Here is a 23,396-nt window from a genome sequence, read left to right as displayed (position 1 = left end):
CTTACTTCAACTCTAAAATTACACATTTCCAGAGACAATCCAAGTCTACTTTTCATCATAAAAAAAATGAATCTACATTAGTGATAATTAGGAAAGTTATTATAACTCAAGCAAAACCTTTTACTCCAAGAAGGAGACCAGTGATATTTTAGTTTATAAAGAGAATACATCCCCCATGAAATGAAAAAAGATAAGCATACATTAACTATCTTGAAAGCAGTTATAGTTTTTAATCCAGTTGCAGAAATTGATGGAATAAATTATCTCAGAATAGCAGGAATGAAATTGTGAATTAATCACCAGAAATAATGGAAAAATACTCAATAAATCGTCAGTGTAAAGATTAGGAGGAAAATAAAAACTTACTTATAGATAATCCCTTCACAAAAGCCTGGTATATATAAAAAAAGATGTTTTTTTTTAAAAAAAGAAAACTTAATAATATAATTAGGGGGTATAATTAAGAAGGGCTGGAAAGAAAAAATGAATGAAAAACAAACACGTAAAAATGAAAAAGTTCTCAAAATGGTGCCCTGGTTGACTCAGAGAGCTATGGCAACTGTGATTCAAGGAACTGTGTGACTCAAGTTTTGGTTATTGGACTTATTTTACCCATATCTAACTCTGTAACTCAACAGTACTGAAATAAATAGTAAGTTTGTGATGAGATTTGTCCATAACATTAAAAAAGAAGATGAATATAATATAGGGACATTCTAATAATCCAACAAGAGCACGTGACCCCTTCCCACAAAAATCTTACACTTTAACAAAACAGACATTAAAATTAAGACATGCATTCCCCTTCCACAAAGTCTCACCTTAATGACCTTGGACCCAATTTTATATGATCCAGAACTAAGTTTCTGAAGAGCTCGAAATGCATCTTGTCGATGAACCATACAAACATAAGCACAGCCCCTGGGAGGAATCATCTATTTAAAAAAAAATTTTTTTTTTAGAGAGAGTATAAGAATGGAAATTCATTCTGGTATTTTATAGTTTTAATGAAATAGAACATTGACTCTGTTCCAATTCAATTTTGATAGATTACTGAATTGCTTTCCCCTTTCTTCCTTCAGCTGTTTATTGGTACAACTAATGTACAATTAATTAATGTTTGTTAAAAAAACCCCAAATTAAAACCTAATTAAGTCTCATTCTAAGCCACAATATACATGAAATCTTAAATAGCACATGCCACAGTTTTTTGAATACAAAATAAAGACTATCAAGAACAAAAAAATAACCACATACATACAATACCACCAGACTAAAGGAAAATAATATTGCATGGCCAAAATATTTGAGGACAAATAATGTATTCCTAGTATTATTTCAATTTTCCCAATGTTATATTGAGTAATGTGAGGAAGGTTTTTGTTTTGGGGAAGTATCTTATCCTTAATATAAAATCTATAATCTGTAACTGATGATAAAACTAAAACTTTTCAGTTTTTTACAAAACTTTATTTTGTTCAAGTGCTCTGAATAAAAGTTTTAACATGAATAGGAAAACAGCCTCAGTGTAAAGATATGAGACTGACTTAGGAAGCATTTAACTATTCTATAAACTACCAGATCATAAAATTATCCTTAATGTATGAATTCAGAAAACTATGCACAGCATTTTTCTTTTTGAGAAACCCAAAAGGTGTTCTATCAATTTATTATTACTCAACACCTAGTAAATTTTATATGTCAAAATAAAAACCTCTCCTCAGCTTTGATAATACTTCAAGCTACTGTCTCTTTAAACCAGATCTCTTAAGAGACACTTATCTAAAACCTGACATTCTTCTTTATTTCTTGCAATATAGCTCCAACTCCTCACCAACTCACTGAAAATATTCTCTTCAAGCTCACCAATAACCTACTAAATGCCAAATTCAAAGGACTTTTCTGTCTTCAAACTCCCCACAACTAAGTGAATGGGTTATGAATCTTCCAACAATTTTCCACATCCTAAATTTTACCACTAACCATTCTGTTCAGTTCACAAAATAACTTAGTGCTTACTATTTGTAAATAATAATATGCTCTCAGAAAGTAATACAATAGAACAGGGGGTAAAGGCAAACAGATGCTCAGGGGACAATGATACAAGAAATACTACAAATATTACAAAAAAGAAAATCCAAAATGTTAATGGGATACAGGATCCCTTCAGAACAACGATTCCTGGCTGTGCATCAGAATCACCTGTGTAGCTGTGGCACTCTGCTAAGAGTTTAAAGATATTGAGCATGGGCATTCCTAATTTTTCAAATATCAACATATATTTCTGATATGCAGCTAGGGCCGAGAACCAGTAGTTTAAGGGTAGGGGAAAATCGGAAAAAAATCTCAGAGAAGTCACATGATAACTGAAAGACTGCTATGTTGTGACAGGTCAAATTTAAAATGAAAAAAACAAGAAGTCTATAGCACTGTTGTGTAGAAAGAAAAATCTGAAATACCTAAGTTTAAATACTCAACCAATCATCTATTATCTTTGTCACTCAAACAAATCACTTAGTTTCTTTACTGGAATATAACAATATCTCAATTAAATTAACCAGCTTCTGGTGAGGCTCCAATAAGATCATACGTACTTGAAAGTAAAATACAAATGGTTACACTCAATTCAAATGAAGAATGCTGTTATTAACACAGAAAAGTCAAGTTTGGCCATTTAAGGAATATTGGGAACTAAGACTAGAAGGAAAAACTGGGCAATTTTCTGGTAAAAGGTCCAAGTATAACAACAGCAAATGAAATCAGAAGCCTAATGAAATAAAATTCTCAACAGCAAAGTATAACAATAGCTAATGAAATCAGAAGCCTAATGAAATAAAATTCTCCTCAAATAAATGACTACAACACATTTCATTATTTTATTTCACTACCTGCCATTTACATAATGGGAGGAGACAGAAAGTAAATGATTTGTAAATATAAAAACAACTGAAATGGCTAATTAAGGACAGGTCTCAGGAAGAATAAAATGCATATTCAAAGGAGATTGGGTGGTGCAAAATCAGTGAAAGAATCAAGTTGAAGAGTGAGATTATGCTCAAACTACCACCAATTCCCTGACTATACTGTTTTTTGCCTAGAATTTGCTTTGTTTTATAAGAATGAGAGGGCAAGAGTGAGAAAAGAAAAAACAGGCAAAAAAGACTGGAATCCTAAGTCCAGTTGTATCTCCACCACTACGTACGTGCTCATTGTGCAGGTGATTACAAGTCTGTAGGACTCCATTTCCTTATATACATTTTTTAAAAAAGGAATTAAACTAATTCACGCATAGGGTTTCTGCTAACTCAGACATTTGATGTTTTTAGGAATCAAGTACTACACTGCTATAAAACCTCCAAGAATATTCTGTTACAATTCCACTTAAAAAGAAAAATTAATTAAGGAGAGAAACAGCACCAAAACAAATAAAGAAATGATCAAAGTAAAACAATCCTTCTACAGATGTGCATTATTAAAGGCAGATACTACTGAGCTAATTAGGAACAGAAATGATTCTTTGTATGAGTGAAAACTCCCTCTGTTTTTATTAACCTTAAAAAATTATTTAAGAATGGATACTTACATTGATGGATTCAATTTGTCCAAACTCTTCAAACAGATTGGTTAAATCTTGCTGTGTTGCCTTCTTGTCCACCTGACCAACCCAGAGAGTTGTACTACATACTGCCAAGACATAAGAGACAAATGACCTAAATTACATGTACACAGTTATTTCTTTCAAAAATAGCTGAGGAAAAAGCAATACTACCAATAGATTAAATTTAAGACAGTATATTAAAAATACTTGTTAATGGGCACTTGTATCTGTTATGTTTAAAATCAACCAAAATCCTAGGTGTTCACTCACATCTCTGCCAAGTAAACCACTTGCATGTCACCTGCCCTCAAGCTTAGCTATACACTTGAACCACTTGTGGATGCCAGGGACCTATTCTAAGAGATGATGAGTGGCACGCAGTATAAAATAGCGGTCCCCAACCTTTTTGGCACCAGGGACCTGTTTGAAAGAAGACAAACTGTCCACTTACCGGGGGAGGGGACGGTTTCAGGATAATTCAAGCGCATTACGTTTATTGTGCAGTCAAACCTCTCTGCTAATGGTAATCTGTATTTGTAGCTGCTCCCCAGTGCTTGCCTCAGCTCCACCTCAGATCATCGGGCCTTAGATTCTCACATGGAGCGTGCAACCTAGATCCCTCGCACACACAGTTTACAGGAGGGTTCATGCTCCTATGAGACGCTAATGCCCCTGCCGATTTGACAGAAGGTGGAGCTTATGAGGTGATGCCAGTGATGGGGAGAGGCTATAAATACAGATGCAGCTTCACTTGGTCGCTCCCTGCTGCATGGCCTGGTTCCTAACAAGCCACAGACCAGTATTGGTCCATGGCCTGGGGGGGGCTGGGGACTGCAGGTATAAAAAAAAGACTGGCAACTGGGAGCTGTAAAATTCCCTAGGTGATTCCAATGTGCAAAAAAATTTCAAAACCACCTCTCACTGCAATCTATCTGTGAACCTTTTAAGTGTCTTTCTGTGCTAGAATGATTAAGTGTGCAATGACATTATATCTAAAAAAAAAAATGTGCATACCTTAATTTAAAAATACTTCATTTCTAAAAAATGCCGACACAGAGACAAAAAGTGAGCAAATGCTATTGGAAAAATGGCACCAACAAACTTACTTAAAGCAGGGTGGCCCCTAACCTTCAATTTGTTAAAAAATAAAAAACAACAAAAAACCCCACAGTATCTGCAGCACATGATAAAGGAAAGCACAATAAAATGAGGTATACCTGTGTTTGCTTGTGTGCTTTTTGAATTTTCTCTTTTTTACTGTGTGTTTTACCCATGAAAATATAAGACAAATAAAAAATCAAGTCCATGGTTCATAACTATGTAAATACTGACAGCAATAACATGACAAGTTAGGTAAAGAACTAAATGAAAGAGATTCCACATAAAAGCCCTACCCTAATATTGGTGAATAAATTGATAATTCAGAATGTCCTAATGGTAATCAAGTGAGAAAGCACAGTACAGTTTTGTGGTCAGAACTTTGACATTGTTTAACGGCCAGCACTAAAATGTTTAAATTTAAGTCTCTCACTCTAAGGTGAAACAGAAATTTCCAGAGCTAGGAATACCAATTTTATTAAATTAATACTAGTTCTCATAAGCTGATAAGATTCAGACAGGACAGCCAAGGCCTACACAAATTACCAAAACTTAGTAAGAAGATGGCTGTCGCCTTTGATTAAAGGCCTGGGTTTCCAAGATGCTCTAACAGTAGAAATTACACCAGTTATTTACCTATCTCTCTGGCAGAAGAAATTTATTTGGAGACCTACAGAAATTAGATAACATGATCAATGTTTAGCTCTTCCTAAGGAATGACAATTTGTTCCATTTTATGGACTCCTTTGCCTGTCTGTAATCTCTTAGTTCACCTTAGAAGTCATAATCCACTAACAATCCTCTAGGCAGAATACGACACTAACATTGCTATACTTAACATTCCTACCAAGTGAACCTTCCCCTAGCCTGCTCCTAAAACAAACACCACCACTACCAAAGTTGCTCTAATCATACATATTAACTTGTAAAGGTGGAAAAAGTTTGTAAACATAGGTATTTCTCCCCTAGTACTAACCCATAAATTTATAATTTGCTTTAAAAAATATAGCAGCGTATATGCTTTGGGTAATAATTACTCCTGCAAACCTGGTGGTCATAATTGGTTAGGACACTATGAATAGAAGTCACTGTGTCCATGTTATAGGCCAGATTGCTTTATGTATCATCAGTCAAGACACATTTTCTTTTTCTTTCAAGACAGGAATCTTGCTATGTAGCCCAGGCTGGAGTGGAGTGTGTGATCGTACATCATACAACCTCAAACCCCTGGGCTCCAGCGATCCTCCTGCCTCAGCCTCCGTATTAGCTAGGACTATCTGGTGCATGCCAACATGCCCCAGTAATTTTTCAGTTTTTTTTGAGACATGAGGGTCTCACTATGTTGTTCAGGCTGATCTTGAACTCCTGGCCTCAAGTGATCCTCTCTCCTCACCCTCTCAAAGTGGTAAGATTACAGGCATGAGCCACCATGCCTGGCCAAGACATATTTTCTAACTTGCATTAAAAACAGAAAAATAAAATCAACTCTCAATAACCTTATCTGAGTAGAATCTACTTTCTTTTTCTTCTCTTCTCTAGTACGTTATAAAAATTAAGGACAAAATTACTCATTTACCAAACCACTTTTCAACTTCTTAGTCTGAAAATAAGATTTGGCCGAGAGACTTTGTAGCAGATAACGACTTTAAAAATATTTATTGAAATCAAAACTTTGTAAAAACGTGTTACTTACCACTTAATGTTTTAGATCTAATTGGAGGTAATCCTTTTTTTTGTCGTTCTTTCTCCCTTTCTCTGGCTCTCCTTTCACTTGAGTATGAACGTGATGATTTCCTCTTTCTTTCTCTTGAGCGGGAGCGTGATCGCTTTCTATGTTTACGCTTTCGAGAACCTGACCGTGATCTAGACCTTCGTTTCCTTGGTGATCTACAAAAAAAATTTCATTTTACTTCTAACAAAGTTATCCTTGTATTAAATTTATCACTTCTAAGTGAGGGTGAAGAAAAAGTTTACCTTATATTAATATTTAGGTACCTTTTAAAAGATTTTATAGCATAATCAAGTATCAAACAGGCCTTTTACTGAATTTCTGTACTGCTTCAGTCTACATTAGTCATAAATGTTTGTTTGTAGTGATTCTGAGTTTGGGTGATTATTCATAATCGAGGAAGAAGGGGAGAAGGAGATAATGGAAAGGGCCTCACTTTCAATTTTAAGTGATGAAGATGTTACATTTTTCCAACAGAGCATTAAGCTACTATATAATTCGGCTTAGCAGTTTTCAACTTCTAAAATTTCATGGTGCCTAACTTTATAATAGAAGATGATACTGAAATGTTCTTTTTTTCCTGCCAAACATATATATGCCACTGAGCTCTCCTCAAAATGGTTAATAAGGTGTTGCGAAGACGAATAATGAAGCTTTCAGCACTATATTATAATCGTTTCAGTAAAATAATTCATTGACATGAGGTAAGTTCAGAGAAAGTTGAACTGACAGACTCTCATTTGCAGAGATAAACATACAGGACTTTGCTAACAAGAACACGAAATGTCTGAAAATGTCATCAAGGATAATGTCTTTCTTCCAGCATTTATTGTTCAGATTTTCAAGGCCATTCACATGTGAAAAAAAATAGGGTATAAAAATGTTAAAAGACTGATTGATGACTTTAGGTTCACGAAGAAAACCATTTATAAGACATGTTTTACAATGGCTTGGTATTATAGTTAACATTTATAAAAACAATTTTTCGAGTTTTATTTTCATGACTATTTTTGTTATCATTATGAGAAGAAATGGAATACAAGAAATATATTTTGATTTAAGTGTTGATCAGAGGCAATAATATACTAAACCTGCCAGTGTCACAAAATTATCTAAAATCAAGTAAAATCCAAAATCCTAGTCTCATGACATGGCTGCCACTTTACATATCCTACTCAAATGACTACAGATAGATCCAATTAAAAACAGAACAAAGGTTATCATCTGTTTTAGAAATTCTGAATTATTTTTTCTATGAGACTGTAAAAAAAAGATGTCAGTCCAAGAAAAATATTTCTTTTAATCTTGGTGCAATGAAATAAAGCCAACATTTTAAAAGTTCACACACAGCTATAGTTAAACGTTATTGCAGAACCTTGAACGAGATCGTGAATGTGTTCTTGATCTTGAGCGAACAGCCACTTTTTTAGTTTCTTGTTCAAAGATCTCCTCTTCCACTGCATCTTGCCCTTCATCTATATCCATATCCTTGAAAGTCAAAAGAACAGCAAAAAAAAAAAGGTTGAGATTCAGTTACATATTGACAATTTCGCCTTTAAAAATAGTCACAATATTTGCATTCATGCCTAATTTATAAGTAAAACAGAAGTAGATCTTAAGTGTGGGGAAATATACATCCAGGACATTACCATTATACAGTATTTTACACACTGTTTTCTTTAACTAATTTTAGACATTTATGACCCAGAAAAGCATTCACTTTTACCTGTTGCTGAATGTCTATGGAATCATCCAAGTTGACCTCAGGTTCAAGAAAATGCTGTTGACTGCTCCCTTGTGATGGTGAAGCTGAATGCTCTGACCCAAATGTTCCTTCTTGACTATCCTGAGGAGTGGCCTATTGAGAACATTACAAGCACACAAACATTGGGAGATAACTTTATTCTGAATGAAAATTTAAACACAGCAAGCATCACAATTACACGTTTAAAAAGGAGCCCAATACATAAAGAAATTTCATGTTAAATCACTTATGAAGTAATCAATCTAAAGTTTTACTATATAAATCCAAGTTTACCTAAATGCAGGAAACAACTCCATAAAAAGTGGGGACTATAATATTAGAATAGTATGATCACCTAGGTCTTCAAAAAAATTTAATTGTGGAAAACATAAACTATAGAGGATTCATAAAGAGATTATATCATGAATGTATAATAATGGTATTAAGTTAAAAGTATCTATAATTACATTGACAATTAGCACTAATAAAGATGTTACAAATGAAAAGTACAATAAACTATTTTATATAAAAAAATTATAGTCACATATTACATGTATAAAAAGGCAAAACAAAGCTCAAATGCCAGTATCAAAATCATTGGTCTAGCAAAACCATTAACGATTTGGATGTTCCTTAATATCCTTCAAGAGAAATTCACAAAATAATAATAGGAAGTACTTGAAGATATGTAAAATATTTCAAAAATTCTAATAAAAGTTAGGCAATGAAGCCTAATTATAGGAACATTAAAATTTGAACACACCCTCCCCAAAAGAGAATTATAGTAACTTGATATAGTTACAATGCTTACTTCATGCTGATCAGTATGAACCTGATTAGCAATTATATATACCCTCGGTATCTGTGGGGTATTGCTTCTAGGACACCCGCAAGGATATCAAAATCCAGATGCTCAAGTCCCTTATATAAAATGGCACAGTATTTGCACATAACCTATGCACATCCTCCCATATACCGTAAATCATCTCTAGGTTACTTAAAACAGCTAATAAGATGCCTACACATCACTTCATCCATGTGGATTAGTACAGAGTGCTGACTGTACTACAGTTGTAACTGAAAAATGAGAAAACATTATTATGAAAAAAAATGACTTGGTAGATAAAATCTCCTAAAACATGATCTTGCAGGTGAGTAGTAATCCTAGCACTCTGGGAGGCCAAGGCAGAAGGATTACTTGAGGTCAGGAGTTCGAGACCAGCATGAGCAAGAGCAAGACCCATCTCTACAAAAAATAGAAAAATTAGCTGGGCGTGGAGGCATGTGCCTATAGTCCCAGGTACTTGGGAGGCTGAGACAGGAGGATCACTTGAGCCTAAGAGTGTGAGGTTGCAGTGAGCTATGACGACGCCACTGCACTCTACCTAGGACGACAGAGTGAGACTGTCTCAAAAAAAAAAAATGAAGGTGCTAGCAACGATCAGCAGATGTGTAAAAGAAAAAAAGCAACATGACAGAGCTAGGCAAAGATACACAAAAAGTAAGCAGGGTGGCGGGAATAACTCAGAAAACAGAAGAGAACTTAAAAGTAATTAGTCTCGAAACCATTTTATACAGTACATAAAAAATGCTTTGAAAAAGAAACAGTACAAGAAAAATATTAGAGGTACCGTCTTTGTAGTTTGCTTTTTTAGCTTTCCTTGCACATGGTTGAATATTCAGATTTTTTTATTTTTTGCCAATAATGGCAAAGAGAAGAAAACTGACAGAAGAATATATTTCACAATGATTAGACAAAGCAGAAGATGAATGCAAAGAAACAGCAGCATTCCAAACTCTAATGAAAATGGTGAAATTTAACATATAAGCGAAATATCAGACCATGAGTCTTCACATGACCATACCCTTTAGGGCATGTCTTTCTCAAACCCCATAAAACCGGCAAGTAAAAAATATATCTAAAGACAAAAAGTAAAAAAGGAAATATGCTATTCTCATCCAATTAGCCATTCAATAGGAAGGACTTCATCTTACAGTATTTTGCAATAAGAACCTAGAATGTTCCATGTGGCTATAAGAGCACGTGGCATTTAAATTTCATTGACACAAAAATGTTTGCTAAATTTAAATTATATTGAAATTCCTAATAAAACTTTTTCCCTCCATTCCTTTAGTGCTCACTTCTGTAAATTATTTGTCAGATCACTTAAAACTGTAAAAAAAAAAAAAAAAAAAAAGGGTCCACTGGACTTAGGTGGTAAATTACTATTTTTTCTGGTATACATCTCTAGTATACATCCCAGCATACATCATACTCTAATTTCTTCATTGATATCTTCATGCAAAACATCAATAAAAATATTGAAAAAAATAAAAGACAAGGGTAACAGCAGCTAGCAGAGACTTCTTTCAAGGTTGGCATTAACACTCATTATGTGTCACATTTTGCTCAGTTATAAATCCACTTTTCTCTTTTTCTTTCTGTAGAAGTAAGTGACAGGAAAGACTGTCAAAGGCTTTACTGAAATCTGCATATGTTATGCCTACAACAATTTCCTGACTTATGAGTCTAATAACGCTACAACTTTAGTATCCCAAAATGCAATTTATCTGTGTCTATACACAATTACTTATTTATAACAACTTAGGGATAGATATATCACCCATCTTAGATTTCATCATGTTCAGTTTTACTCTTCCAATTACATTCTCTTCCCATTATATTCTAAAAAATTTCTGAAGCAAAATAAGTTACATATTTCTGATATTCCACTGATAGCTCTTCATCACTAATGGGCTGGATCATCTTTAATTTTTTTATTTTTAACATTCTTTTAAAATCCTCCTTTATTAGTCTTAACCATTTTTATCATCAGCATTTCATTCTGAGCTATAGCTCTCCTAACATCTTTTGAATATCCTAATATTACAACTAGCAAAATCATGAACTCCAACTTACTCAAGATACAATAATAGAAATTATTCCTCTTATTACATGATTTCTAGTCCCTTCACAATTCTGGCCATTTTTCTCTAGAAAAGTGCTCTGGGTTTTCAATGGTTTTCTACTTTTATGCAGACTAGACCTCAACACACTTCAGGTGTGGTTAGACCTGCAATGAGTAGGGTGGTACTATCAATCCTATTCCTTCAGCTAAGACACTATGACAACTTTCAGGCAGCCATACTGAGTTTACCGGTAAACAAAAATGCATCATTTTTCTACATATTTCACTCTATTTTAAGTACATTAATGCAACTGGTTTGGTAGAGCCAATTACACAATTTATTAATTTTAATTGTTACCCTGGTTAACATACTTTCCTTTCTAAATCTGCCACAGGTTTTATATTCACTGTCCACCTTAGGCATTACAAAACCATTCTAGCTTCATTCTTCACCACTCTCTTTTCTTCATCAGACTCATTTTTGAACAATGAAGCCTTTGAAACTTCTCCTTTCAAAGAAATCTTATTACTGTATGCTGTGAAATTTTGGAATATCTAGAGTTCTCTTTTGGAGGGAGGTAGGTGAGATTCTTAAGACAGACTTGCTCTCTCTCTAATTTCTAGTAACTTTCACTTCAATAACATGGTGTTAATTACAAGCTTGTCAAAAGTATTACCTCGATTTTACTGCTTATGCTAAACCTTCTGAAATGAAACTATGACTAAGGCAATTCAAAAAGTGTCACATTTACAGCTGAAAAAATCTGTTATTAAATAAACTCTTTCATCACTACTACTTCTTGCCTCTACAGTAGTTCTGCGATTTTGCATTATGTTACTGATGACCTGTTCCTTTTCTTTGAGGGACAACTTGTGTTTTTCTTTAAAAACCATCCAAATGTTCTTCATTGTGTTCTATCTTCAACTTCCTGGATTCTCAGGCAGATATATCTGCTTAACATAAAATACTTACCCTCCTCTGACCACTTCTATCAGAATTATTTCCTCAAAACAAGGTATGACATTCCATTCTCATAATTCTAGGCATGAGTTCCAATACAGAAACTATCATGAATATCTGTTTTATATTTGCTAATTGCATTAAAAGGTCAAGTTCAAACCCTAGCAGTATCTAAGTTTGTTACTCCTTCCATCTAAAGTAATTGTTCCCTACTCTATACTCCCATGGTCCTTCACTTGTGTACCCCTTATTATAGAACTAAACAATTCTGCAGTGTGTTCATACAGATGTATGTGTTCCATTAAAGAAAAGGTTACCTGAAGCCAGAACCTCAATTAACCTCTTTTCCACTCATCATTGTATGTATCATTTGCATTGCTCTTACTTAAAAAATATCTGTGGTATTATGTTAAATTCGTTAATGACAATTTTTTTTAAATCTAAGGCAGAAGTATGTGGGGGTGAGGGGAGGTCCTAACACTCTTATGCTAAACAGTTCACATTTACAAGTATTTCTCATACAGAGCAGAAATAGACTTTATAATGGATTTAATCCTACCTCTACAACTTGACACATTTTATCCATTCTAAGGTACAATATTTTGTCACACTTAATCATCTCTGAAATTTATAAGATTCTTACAACTAAAAGGGATGTTGTACTTTAGTTAGAAGTATTTTAAATTGCTTAGCTTTACATAAAATAACAGCATGTCTTAAGACAGATCACATACATTAGCTGTATACTTCTGCATTAGATATTAAATCTCACCAAGCTTCAACTGCCTCTAGAGTAAAATCGAGTCATAATGCCTATCTCATGAGGATTAAATGTAATCACACCTATTATATGCCTGATAAAGTTCCTATCATATGATAAGAGCAATTAAATTTTTAAAATTAAAGATCACAATCTATTTTGTCATCATCCCGTTATCACCAATAACATAACCATCATTACCTTGCTTGATAGGGAACAGAGTGGAGAGAAAAACACATGAAGCTCTAAGGTAGTTGTAAAACGCTACCTCTGTCTCCTGTTCTCTACTTACAGTATACGGAAATTGATTTCTACACTGCGGATTCTTAAGTTGCCAGACTCATTTTGATTAGAGAAAAAACCATAAAGGTCCTGAAAAGACTGATCTTACTAGTAATAAATAGTTGTAGAAATATCACCACATTTATACTTTAGATAGAAATAAAGTGGTTGGTAAAAGCTAAACAGGTAAGAAAATGCTCATCTGTTAAGAACAAAGGAAAAAATAAATCACTCTACAGAAATGCCATTTATAGAGTATAGACGGCAATAACTCTAACGACCACAAGATGGGGTTATAAACCTTTTGAGGCTGTTGTTCCAGGAGCTGCTGTCTGAGATGTTCAAGGTTTTGCTGTTGTAGTTGTTCTGCTATCTGATGAAAAATGGAATTGTTCACAGATTCTGAAACATGAGAACTAAAAGAAAAAAAAAGTGGGAATATATTTTAAAACCCACTAAAGATAACATGAAAATAAACTGAGTATTCAAAGAAAAGAAAAAATGCCAATTCAATAAAACATACACTACTACAATGTTTGGTTTTGAAATTTTAAAACCAAAAGTGGAACACTTAACATTAATACATTAAAACAGAAATATATTCTTCAACAGTATTTCAATAGATGGATAACATGTTAGAGATGCTCTGCTGGAGACCTAATATTACTGTCTCATGCTATTAAATACATACAAATTAGTGCTTTTCATTAGCGTATTTTAAGAATAGCTCAGTACAACACATAAAAAGTTTAAAGTATTTAAATATTGTCACTTTAAGTCCTTCTCTAGCTATGAGATAGTGAGAAAAATGGTCTATCACTCTACAGTTATAATCGATCATATACTTTATAAAACTAATATGCTTCCTTTAGAAAAGCATATAAATTAGGTATATTAACAGAAATAGACAGTATTTAGATAAGAGGAAATAATTTAACTATACTCTGGGAAATTCACACCTGGAATACACCTGGAATTCTGGGTGCCACAAGGTAAGACATGAACAAAAAAGAGGGCATCCCAAAATGAGCAAGCAGGATGGTGAGAAGTCTTGAAACAGTTGGAAAAAAGTGTACTTCATCTGGAGCAAATAAACCTAAGGGGAAGAACGATATCTATCTTCAAATACTGAAAAGCTATGTCTCCAAAGATAATGGAATAAATCTGTTTCCTTGCTTCAGAAAGCGAAACTTGGAACAACGTGTAGAAAATAAAGGAAATGGAATTCAGTTCAACAAAAAAACACATAATAATAACAATTACTTAATGTCTTATCTCAGAAGGTGTTAAAATGGATAAATAACCCTATCAGGACTGTTAAGAGATTTTTACATTGTTTAGGACACCTGCATGATCTCATATGGTTCTTCAAATCTAAACTACTAGTTTTTAATTTTGTCAGAGAGAATCACTTTACCAAAATGATATATTTGTATTTAATATATTCTATAATTACATGTTTTTATATATTACCCTCGATATATAAAATAATCACTGTTTGAAACAAGAGTGCCAGACACTTTCGCCATTCATTCTCCCTCTTCCAATGCCTCCACTGCCTGTCTCCCCACAACATCCTCCTCCTGCTGGTCCTTTCACATACCCTCACAGAATCTAAGGTTCTGCAGAATTGTTTAGAAAAAAAAAAATCACTGATTTAAATAAAAGCATACAACCCATTTTAAAAAACAAAATCCCTACAAACCCAATTCTTGCTTCTGATTAGGCTGGTGTGTTCCCAGAATTTGGTAACCTCCTAGAAGTGGCCTTTGGCACTAGAAGTAAGTTTCGTTCCTAGTACCGCAAATATTCTTACAATTGAATTAAATAAATTAAAGCCTAATAGAGACATAGAAAATACGACCACGAGATTTACCAATATTTATCAATTTTTCCTACAAGGAACTTGATATACCCAACTATCTGCAAAGATCTGAGAGTCCAAATAATACAGGGAGGGCAATAAGACAACATCTCCAGCACCTTGCTATCACGTTAGAGCTCAAATACTTGAAATAATAACCCCAGCTTATTCAAAGCGTACTCAGTAGTTCAGACAGCAACATCCCTCCCAATAATTACAAAAATGACCAAAAAAACTATGGCTATAAAGAAAAACATAATTCTTACAGTTGAGAAGTCGGAATTTCCTTTTTTGGCTCTTCACTATGCTCAGAATCTTCCCCAAAATCAAACCTATCCATCAACTTCTGGGGGGAAGGGGAAAGAAAGAGACAAATTAAGAAGTACTTCACACAAATGTAAGTTACAAATGCTACTTTAAATGTCAGTAATGTCCCATTAATTTACCTCTATCATTTAATATATGTTTTATATTATTTTATATTCTACTATTATAGAGTAAAGCATTTTATGAGTGGATCTTTTCTTTTAAAGTACTTTGACATATTACCTCATGTAACAAAACAAACTACGATATATACACAGGATAAACATTAATACTATAATTTTATGGAAGAAAAGACTAAGGATTTAAGTAATTAAGTGGCTTTTCCATGGTTATACAACTTGATAAAACATCTAAGACCATAATCAATAGATCTATTTCTAGTATGGTTCTCATTTTGGAATGTTCCACTATTCTTTTGAACTCTCAATTTAAAGGCTTTTTATGTGGTCTAGCTATTTAGAGTTAGACTAAATTAGACTTGGAATCTACTAGCGTTTAAAAAAGTCTAAGTAATAATCTGGTATTAATAAATCAATATTTATTTTCCTATAAAAACAGTAGTAGTAGAAATAAAAGAATGTGGATACCACTTCCAAGTATTATGATATTCCCATAATTAAGAAGCATACTTAAGATATCATACAATAAATTATACATGAAAGATTTTAAATTTTAAAAACACTATCTTTTATATTTAGGCTTCAACTTATCATATTATAACATAGTGACAAGCTGTGGAGAAGTTTTCCTTTGAACTTCCACATATTGAACAGTTTCAATTTTAGTAGGATAAAATTATAGAACACAGAGTATCACAATTAATAAAATTGTGGCATTCATGAAAGAAATTAGACAAGTTCAGAAAATAATCACTTGCCTAAACAGAGACTACAAGATTTTACTGACCATTTATCGTTAGCCAAAAGAAAATATCTTAAATGTTTCAAGAGGAATTTTAAAATTATTTGATTTCTTCAGAAGTTTGAATGTTTTGTAAAATTCAGAATGTCTTCTACAGTACAGTGGATATTAAAACAGTCTATGACAAAATGTATTTATAGAATTAGAATACACATGGGAGTACATAAAATTTAACAATTCATACAGAACAGATTTGATATTTCATTTCTACCTTGTTAAAAGAGACTCCCTGTTCTAAGGGAGTCAGAGTGTTGGCTGCTGCAGCTGCAGCTGTCAGTTGTGCTGTAAGAGCCTGCAACTGGACCACAAGACCAGCATCCAGGGCCTGCAGAATGGAAGGCTGGGGCTTCTGCTGTTGTAGCTGTAAAGTTTGTATTAACTGCTGGAGCTGGAGAGGAAAAAAAGTTATTACAATACAGGTGTTGGGTTTTATTTATAAGTGTCCATGTAAAACTTTTAGTCAATAAAATTAATCATTCTACACATTCTTAGGCGATCAAGAGAAAAACATGCTGACTCAAAACAATGGTTAAGTTTTTAAAAAAGTTTTTTTGTGCACTAGATATTAACAGTCCTTATTAAGTCTGCATTGCTTTGGGAAAGTCAGTGAACTTTAAACAAAAGAAAGTGGTCATATGAAACGCAGATAAAGAACCCACTTTTTCACTAAACTTCTTATCCCTGCTTCAATTAACTCCTTAAACTCTGTGAAGGAATAAGCACTGAAAACAGCAACATCTTCTGCTATCATTCAAATTTATCATCTCAGAACACATTTTCTGAAAGGTGAAGAACAATTAAATTTGTTTCTTAGAGTCTGATATGAAGGAAATGAGTTATTAATGAATTGTATCATCTAGAGTTGAAAGCAACCTACGTTCCCACTATGCACCCAACCCCTGTCAAAAAAAGATACATAACAGTAAGATCTTTAAGAGATTCCATAGATTTAAAAACCCTACATACATCCCAGAAATAATTAATAATCAGTCAAGTTCTAATACTAAATTAAATCCAAAATTTATCAGTTTAGAAGAGAAAAATAAAAACAGCACAGCTACTGATAACCAAAACATCTGTACTTGTTAAGTAAAGTTCAACTTCCAGTAGAAGGCACAGACACCATGCAAGACAGTAAAAAAAAAAAAAAAAAAATTTGTGTCTACCTAAAATAGAAACATTAGGAAACAAACTAGAGTCATCTAACTATCAACTAAACATTTTCCACAAAACTACTAATATGACAGCAAAGAAAACATAAAACTGTATGTTGGTTAAGTTACTGAACTCAGGAAGCTCCAGAACGCTTAAGACCATGAATAAATACAAGACAACATGAATCCTCTAAATCACTGTGAGGAAGGAAGGAAGGAAAGGAGGGAGGGAGGGAGAGAGGAAGCAAGGAAGGCAGGGAGAACAAGGAAGGCAGGGAGGACGAGGATGGGAGGGACGGAAAGAAATGCTGTATTTCTCCTTTATACATTTAACTGCTCCTTTTGACTTCTGCATTGTTTTCCACTGTCTCAAAAATGTAGAACAGATTCGATCTAAGACTATACATTGAATTGATTTCTATATTTTTAAAAGTCTAGAATGGTCTCATGTTTTTGAGACCATCTTTTCAGAGAGTACACAACCCTACTATTTTTTACAGTCATTACTTCCTTTCCAAAATCATTATTACCAAAAAAAAGATATTCCCTGTCTCTAGACTTGTCTCTTCTCCAATTCACTTAAAGTACTGTTCAGATCATGACTTCAACATAAAAATCTCTGGCAATTCTCCATTGCTCAGCAAATGAACCCTGGATCTCTCAGCCCAACATTTACAGCATTCACAACCAAGGTCTCACTTAAGTCTGCTATTTCAACTTTGTTATTAATAACTTACACTGATTATCTTTTCCTCCACATAACTCAACTCCAGAACATCTTTTGTATCTCCAACACTGCTATGCTTCCGTACATCATTCATTCATTCCACAAAAATATATTCCACTATATAACACCTACTGAAACCTAGACACTAGAAATACAGCAGTGAAGAAAACAGACAAAAATCCTTGTCCTTCTACAGCATCTATTCCAGAAGGAAGAGATAGAGGAAAAACAACTAAGCAAATTTTATAACGTAATAGAAGGTAGTTAAGTGCTAAGGAAGGAAATGAGGCAGGTGAGAAAGGAAGGGAGTATACAGAGGATAAAAGATAGAGTATACAATTTTAAATAGCAGTCACTGAAGGCAGTATTAAGGTGATATTTAAACAAAGACTTATAGGAGGTTGAAACCACATGAATATGTAGGAAAAGTGGGTTTTCAGTATGGAAAACATCAAGTGCAAAGATTTCGGGCAGGATTATAAATAGTATATGTAAGGAACAGCAAAAAGGCCAGTGGGGCTACAGTGGACAAGTCCCGGGGGGAAAGAGTTGAGGAAGTGAAGCAAATGATAATATAAACTGAGCAGGGTGGGGGGCAACATGAGCAAAGAAAATACTTATCATTAGTTTAGAAAAAAATCTTTGATCAGTGATAGAACATGTTGGGAAGGGAACAAAAGATCAAACTGAGAGCATACAAGACCTAGTGAAGTGACTGTTAGGACTTGGGCTTTCACTGCATGAGAAAGGGAGCCACGGAAGGAATTTGAGCAGAGGAGTTACATGAGTGATTACGTATTAAAAGGGTCACTCTGCCTGGGGCAGTACTAACAGACTGTACTGGAACAACGGTGGAAGTCCCATTAAGAGGCTACTGCAATAAAAGATGAAAGCTGGGCATGGTGGCTCACGCCTTTAATTCCAGCACTTTGGGAAAGCCGAGGTGGGAGGATCACCTGAGGCCAGGAGTTTGAGGTTGCAGGGAGCTATGATCACGCCCACTGAACTCCAGCCTGGAAGAGAGAGAGAGACCCTATCTCTAAAAAACTAAAAAACAAAGAAACATGTGAGAAACGATGGTGGCTCAATCCTAGGAACTAGTGATAAAGGTGATGAGCAGTGGTTAGATTAAGAACATATTCTGAAGGTAGAGGATTTCTCAGGAGATTGGATGTGAAGAATGAAACAAAGAAAGAAATCAAGGATGACTCTAAGCTTTTGAGTCTGAGCAACTAGAAAAATGGCATTTCCATTAAATGAGATGAAGATGCAGGTTTTGTTTGAAAGATTAAGAATTCATCTTTTACTCTCAATAGTTTTCTGTCTACATAGCTTATGCTTAGCATGTCTTTCTTACCTATCCTTTAAAAAAATTAAATATCATCTGTACAACAGAATTTTCCCTGAACCAATTAGTCAAGCCAAAGAATTATCTTTACTTCTGAGTTTTCAAAGCCCTTTTATTACTCCCATGACTTTTTTCTTTTTTTAAGAGATAGGGTCTTACTCTGTTGCCCAGGCTGGAGTGCAGTGGCTCAATCATAGCTCACTGCAGCCTTGAACTCCTGGACTTGAGTGATCCTCCTAGCTCAACCTCCCAAGAAGCTAGGACTTACAGATGCATGCGCTTGCCATGCCCAGCTGATTTTTAAATTTTTTGTAAAGACAATCTACGTTGCCCAGGCTGGTCTCAAACTCCTGGCCTCAAGCAATCCTCTCACCTCGGCCTTCCAAAGTGCTGGGATTACAAGGCATGAGCCACCACGCCTGGCCCTCCCATGATTCTTATTAATTTTTAATTTAGATTACATTTATGCATTCCGATAAACATTGCCTATTGAACTCTAGGTTTCCAGAGGCCAGAGGATATTTTTTCTTTATCTTGTATAGCCCAGCAAAAAGTATAGTGTCTCAAAAATTGCAAGTCACAGTAAATGCTTGTTGGAGGTTCAATGAAAAACAAGTACCAATGAAGTGACACAATACCACTGGACTTCAGAGACCAAACGAGCACTAAAATAGTTTAATTTGATTTGAATAGTGAAGAAAGGGTGAGACATAAAGCAAGTGGAAAAGCAGATAATAAAAGTAAAAGGGAGAACAACATGAACAAAGAAAATACAAGAAAATACTTACATTAATTTAGAGAAATCTATGAATCTGTGTAATGTAAACAATAAAAAAAAGTTGAAAAAAAATAACAGGTTACGCTGAAAATAACTTTAAATGCCATAAAGTTGGATTTTATTCTATGTATAACACGCAATTACTGCATGCTTCTGAGTATGTAAGACACATACGACCATTTTTAAAGATTAATCTTTCAGAGAAATAAAATGATGGGTCAAAAAGGGAAAAGACGCAAAGAGACCAAAGGCTATTTATATTATAACATCAATAGTCCAAAAATGAAGGTGAAGGAGGACTAGGGTAGTAACAGAAAGAGATAAAAAGAAAGCAAAAACTCTAGTAAAAACATAAATCTGGCCGGGCGCGGTGGCTCACGCCTGTAATCCTAGCTCTCTGGGAGGCCGAGGCGGGCGGATCGTTTGAGCTCAGGAGTTCGAAACCAGCCTGAGCAAGAGCGAGACCCCGTCTCTACTAAAATTAAAAAGAAATTAATTGGACAACTAAAAATATACAGAAAAAATTAGCCGGGCATGGTGGTGCATGCCTGTAGTCCCAGCTACTCGGGAGGCTGAGGCAGGAGGATCGCTTGAGCCCAGGAGTTTGAGGTTGCTGTGAGCTAGGATGACGCCACGGCTCTCTAGCCCGGGCAACATAGTGAGACTCTGTCTCAAAAAAAAAAAAACCATAAATCTAAAAAGCAAAAACACAACATAGATCATCAGATGTGCATGCCAAAGTTAAATTTTTAAAAAATTGTGTGCAATTATGAAAAGTAACAAAATCGATGGTTTTTAATTGTAAATATCTTTATTAAAGCCTATTTGGGAAATGCAGAATAAGTGGATAAAAATAACAAAGAAAGAATGTGAAGACGTTATCAAAAAATAATCTCACAAAACACACCAAGCCCTGGAGGTTTTTTGATTAAGTTCATCCAAAATATCCAGGTACAGAAAGTAAGTAGTCAAGCTGTACTATACAGAACATAAAAAAGGAAAACATTTCTGAATTGATCTCACGAAGCCAGAAATAACCCTAATTTAAAAACTGAGAATAGTGATAAAAACTAGAGACTCATCTCACATCAGAGGGTTGCAAAATAGTGACAAATAGAAAACTATAATAGTTGCAAAAGAATTTACATTTCACAACTCTTTTCGAAAAACAAAAATTATAGAATATTTAAATGCACTGCCTCAGAAAAGTTCAATTGTGTTTATATGTGTATAGAATTGCAATGGTGAATCACTATGAGAAAGTCTAATAACCTAATTCTTTATATCCACTGGTTAAAGAAGAAAACCTGTATTATTATCTTTACTGATAAAATTTTAAATCAAAACCCAATAAAAACACTATCATCTAAGAAAAGCAGAATATACCCGTAATAAAGAGCACGTATCTCAAAACAAAACCAACTTGATACTGGGAAACAAAAGATGCATTTCTCTTTGAGTCTGGAAAGAAGATAAGAATGAATGTGTGCTATACTACTTCTGTTAAAATCTCTTCTGGAACTTAGAGCTGGTACAATAAAATAAGAAAAATATATACATTGTTAAGTACTTAAATTGAGGATAAAGAATTACCATTAGTTGCAAATAATATAATTTAACTGAAAAATAAAAAAATCAATTGAAAACTAACAGCAATCAGGCAGGCGCTGACTATAAAAATCAAATCTATTGAAATGTATTCACAGAAATAAATCTAAGAAATGTGAGGAAACTACATTTAAAAAGGTACAAAGCTAACCTAAGAGACATAAAAGATTTGAACAATAAATGTGTAAGTACAATGGAATAACCTGACACTGTGAAGACACCAATCTTTCCCATTCCTCAAATAGATCCACACATGTGGTGCTGATTCCCCTATTCTCCTTAAGTTCCAGCCACAGAAACCTTCCTTCTATTCCTACAATACACCACACTACTTAACCACCTCAGGACCTCTACACTTAAAATTCTCTCTGCTTCCTATTCTCCTACCCTGCCATGACTAGTTCCACTTCAAGTCTCAATTCAAACGTCACTTCCTCAAAGACACCTTCTCTTGGCTACCCTCTCTGATTCTGACCCCGACCCCCAAACCTAGTCACTCTATAGATTTATCCTTTCTAAAGTCATATGTCACTATCTACAATAATTTTGTCCTATATTTTTATTGTCTGTTTCCCCTAAGATAGGAAGAAGTCTTCTCCAAGATAGGAGACCAGGCTGTCTTGTTACTGGGGTGCAATAGCACCTAATAAAGTCTGGCACGAATTAGGTGCTAAATCAATATTTTGGTATAGAATGAATTTTTATAAAACAATCTTTGATCACAATGGAAGTGTTCACAATGCATTATTAAATGACAAAAACAAGTTACAGAAGAGTATATATAGTGATGCCATTTTTATAAAACTAAAAAAAAAAAGTACTCTCTAGGTGGTATGCTATGAAACAATACATTAGGAAAATAATGAATTTTAAATCAATCTCGACATAATAGAAAAATTGCTCACCTGTTGGCCTTGAGGACTTTGTAAGATCTGAGCCACTGCTGCAAGTGTATCTGTATTTGTTATCTGAGATACCCATGGATCAGGTAAGCCTTGGACCACATTGGCTGGAGTAACAGGTGTCACTGGAGTTCCTTTTAAAAAGGACATCACACACCAGAAATAAATATTTAAGTAAATAAAATAATTGCTAGTCATTGGGCACAGATTATATGATCATTTTCCCTCTTTCTTTATAGCTATGATGAATCATTAAACAGAGCCCTAAACTTAGCCAACAAGGCCCCTGAAATCTATGATTTTCTGTAAAGCTTTTGTGAGTTATATAAATACTGCCATAAACTGTACCAATGAACAGCTTAAAGGATTCAAGACACTCCAAGCATTAGAATTTAAGAATGCTTCAGTAGAGTGTTTAGTCTGTAAAAATATAACTGACCTGTAAGATGACAGCAATATGTCCATCAGGATTTTTAGAAAGATCATGAATCACCTACTTTCCTATCTTATCCAATGTCATACTGATGAATCTTTTTGAAACATGAGATCATACTCTGAATTTCAAGCTCAATTTCAGTTAGAAATTAATCAATGATATACAAATAGCGGAATGTTGATATAGGCAGTTGAGCAAGTACCAATAATACTTATTTAAATAGAGTTGGGATACGCCCTTATAATTTTTT

At 34.2% G+C, this 23,396-nt stretch overlaps 1 protein-coding gene across 1 annotated transcript in view; it reads right to left on the bottom strand.

The window, feature by feature from the left end:
- The window catches only part of LOC105812402 (T-lymphoma invasion and metastasis-inducing protein 2-like), a 466,869-nt gene that overhangs the window by 390,338 nt on the left and 53,135 nt on the right, over window positions 1-23,396 (bottom strand). Inside the window, 9 exon segments of the mRNA XM_012646833.1 lie at window positions 822-935; window positions 3,584-3,684; window positions 6,390-6,583; window positions 7,801-7,913; window positions 8,152-8,283; window positions 13,383-13,497; window positions 15,212-15,291; window positions 16,405-16,581; window positions 22,714-22,844. Of these exon segments, the coding sequence (XP_012502287.1) occupies window positions 822-935; window positions 3,584-3,684; window positions 6,390-6,583; window positions 7,801-7,913; window positions 8,152-8,283; window positions 13,383-13,497; window positions 15,212-15,291; window positions 16,405-16,581; window positions 22,714-22,844 (1,157 nt within the window).

The sequence above is a fragment of the Propithecus coquereli genome, unplaced genomic scaffold (genome assembly GCF_000956105.1).
Source record: "Propithecus coquereli isolate 6110/MARCELLA unplaced genomic scaffold, Pcoq_1.0 Scaffold25, whole genome shotgun sequence".
Lineage (NCBI taxonomy): Eukaryota > Metazoa > Chordata > Mammalia > Primates > Indriidae > Propithecus > Propithecus coquereli.
This window is presented reverse-complemented; position numbering and strand designations above follow the sequence as displayed.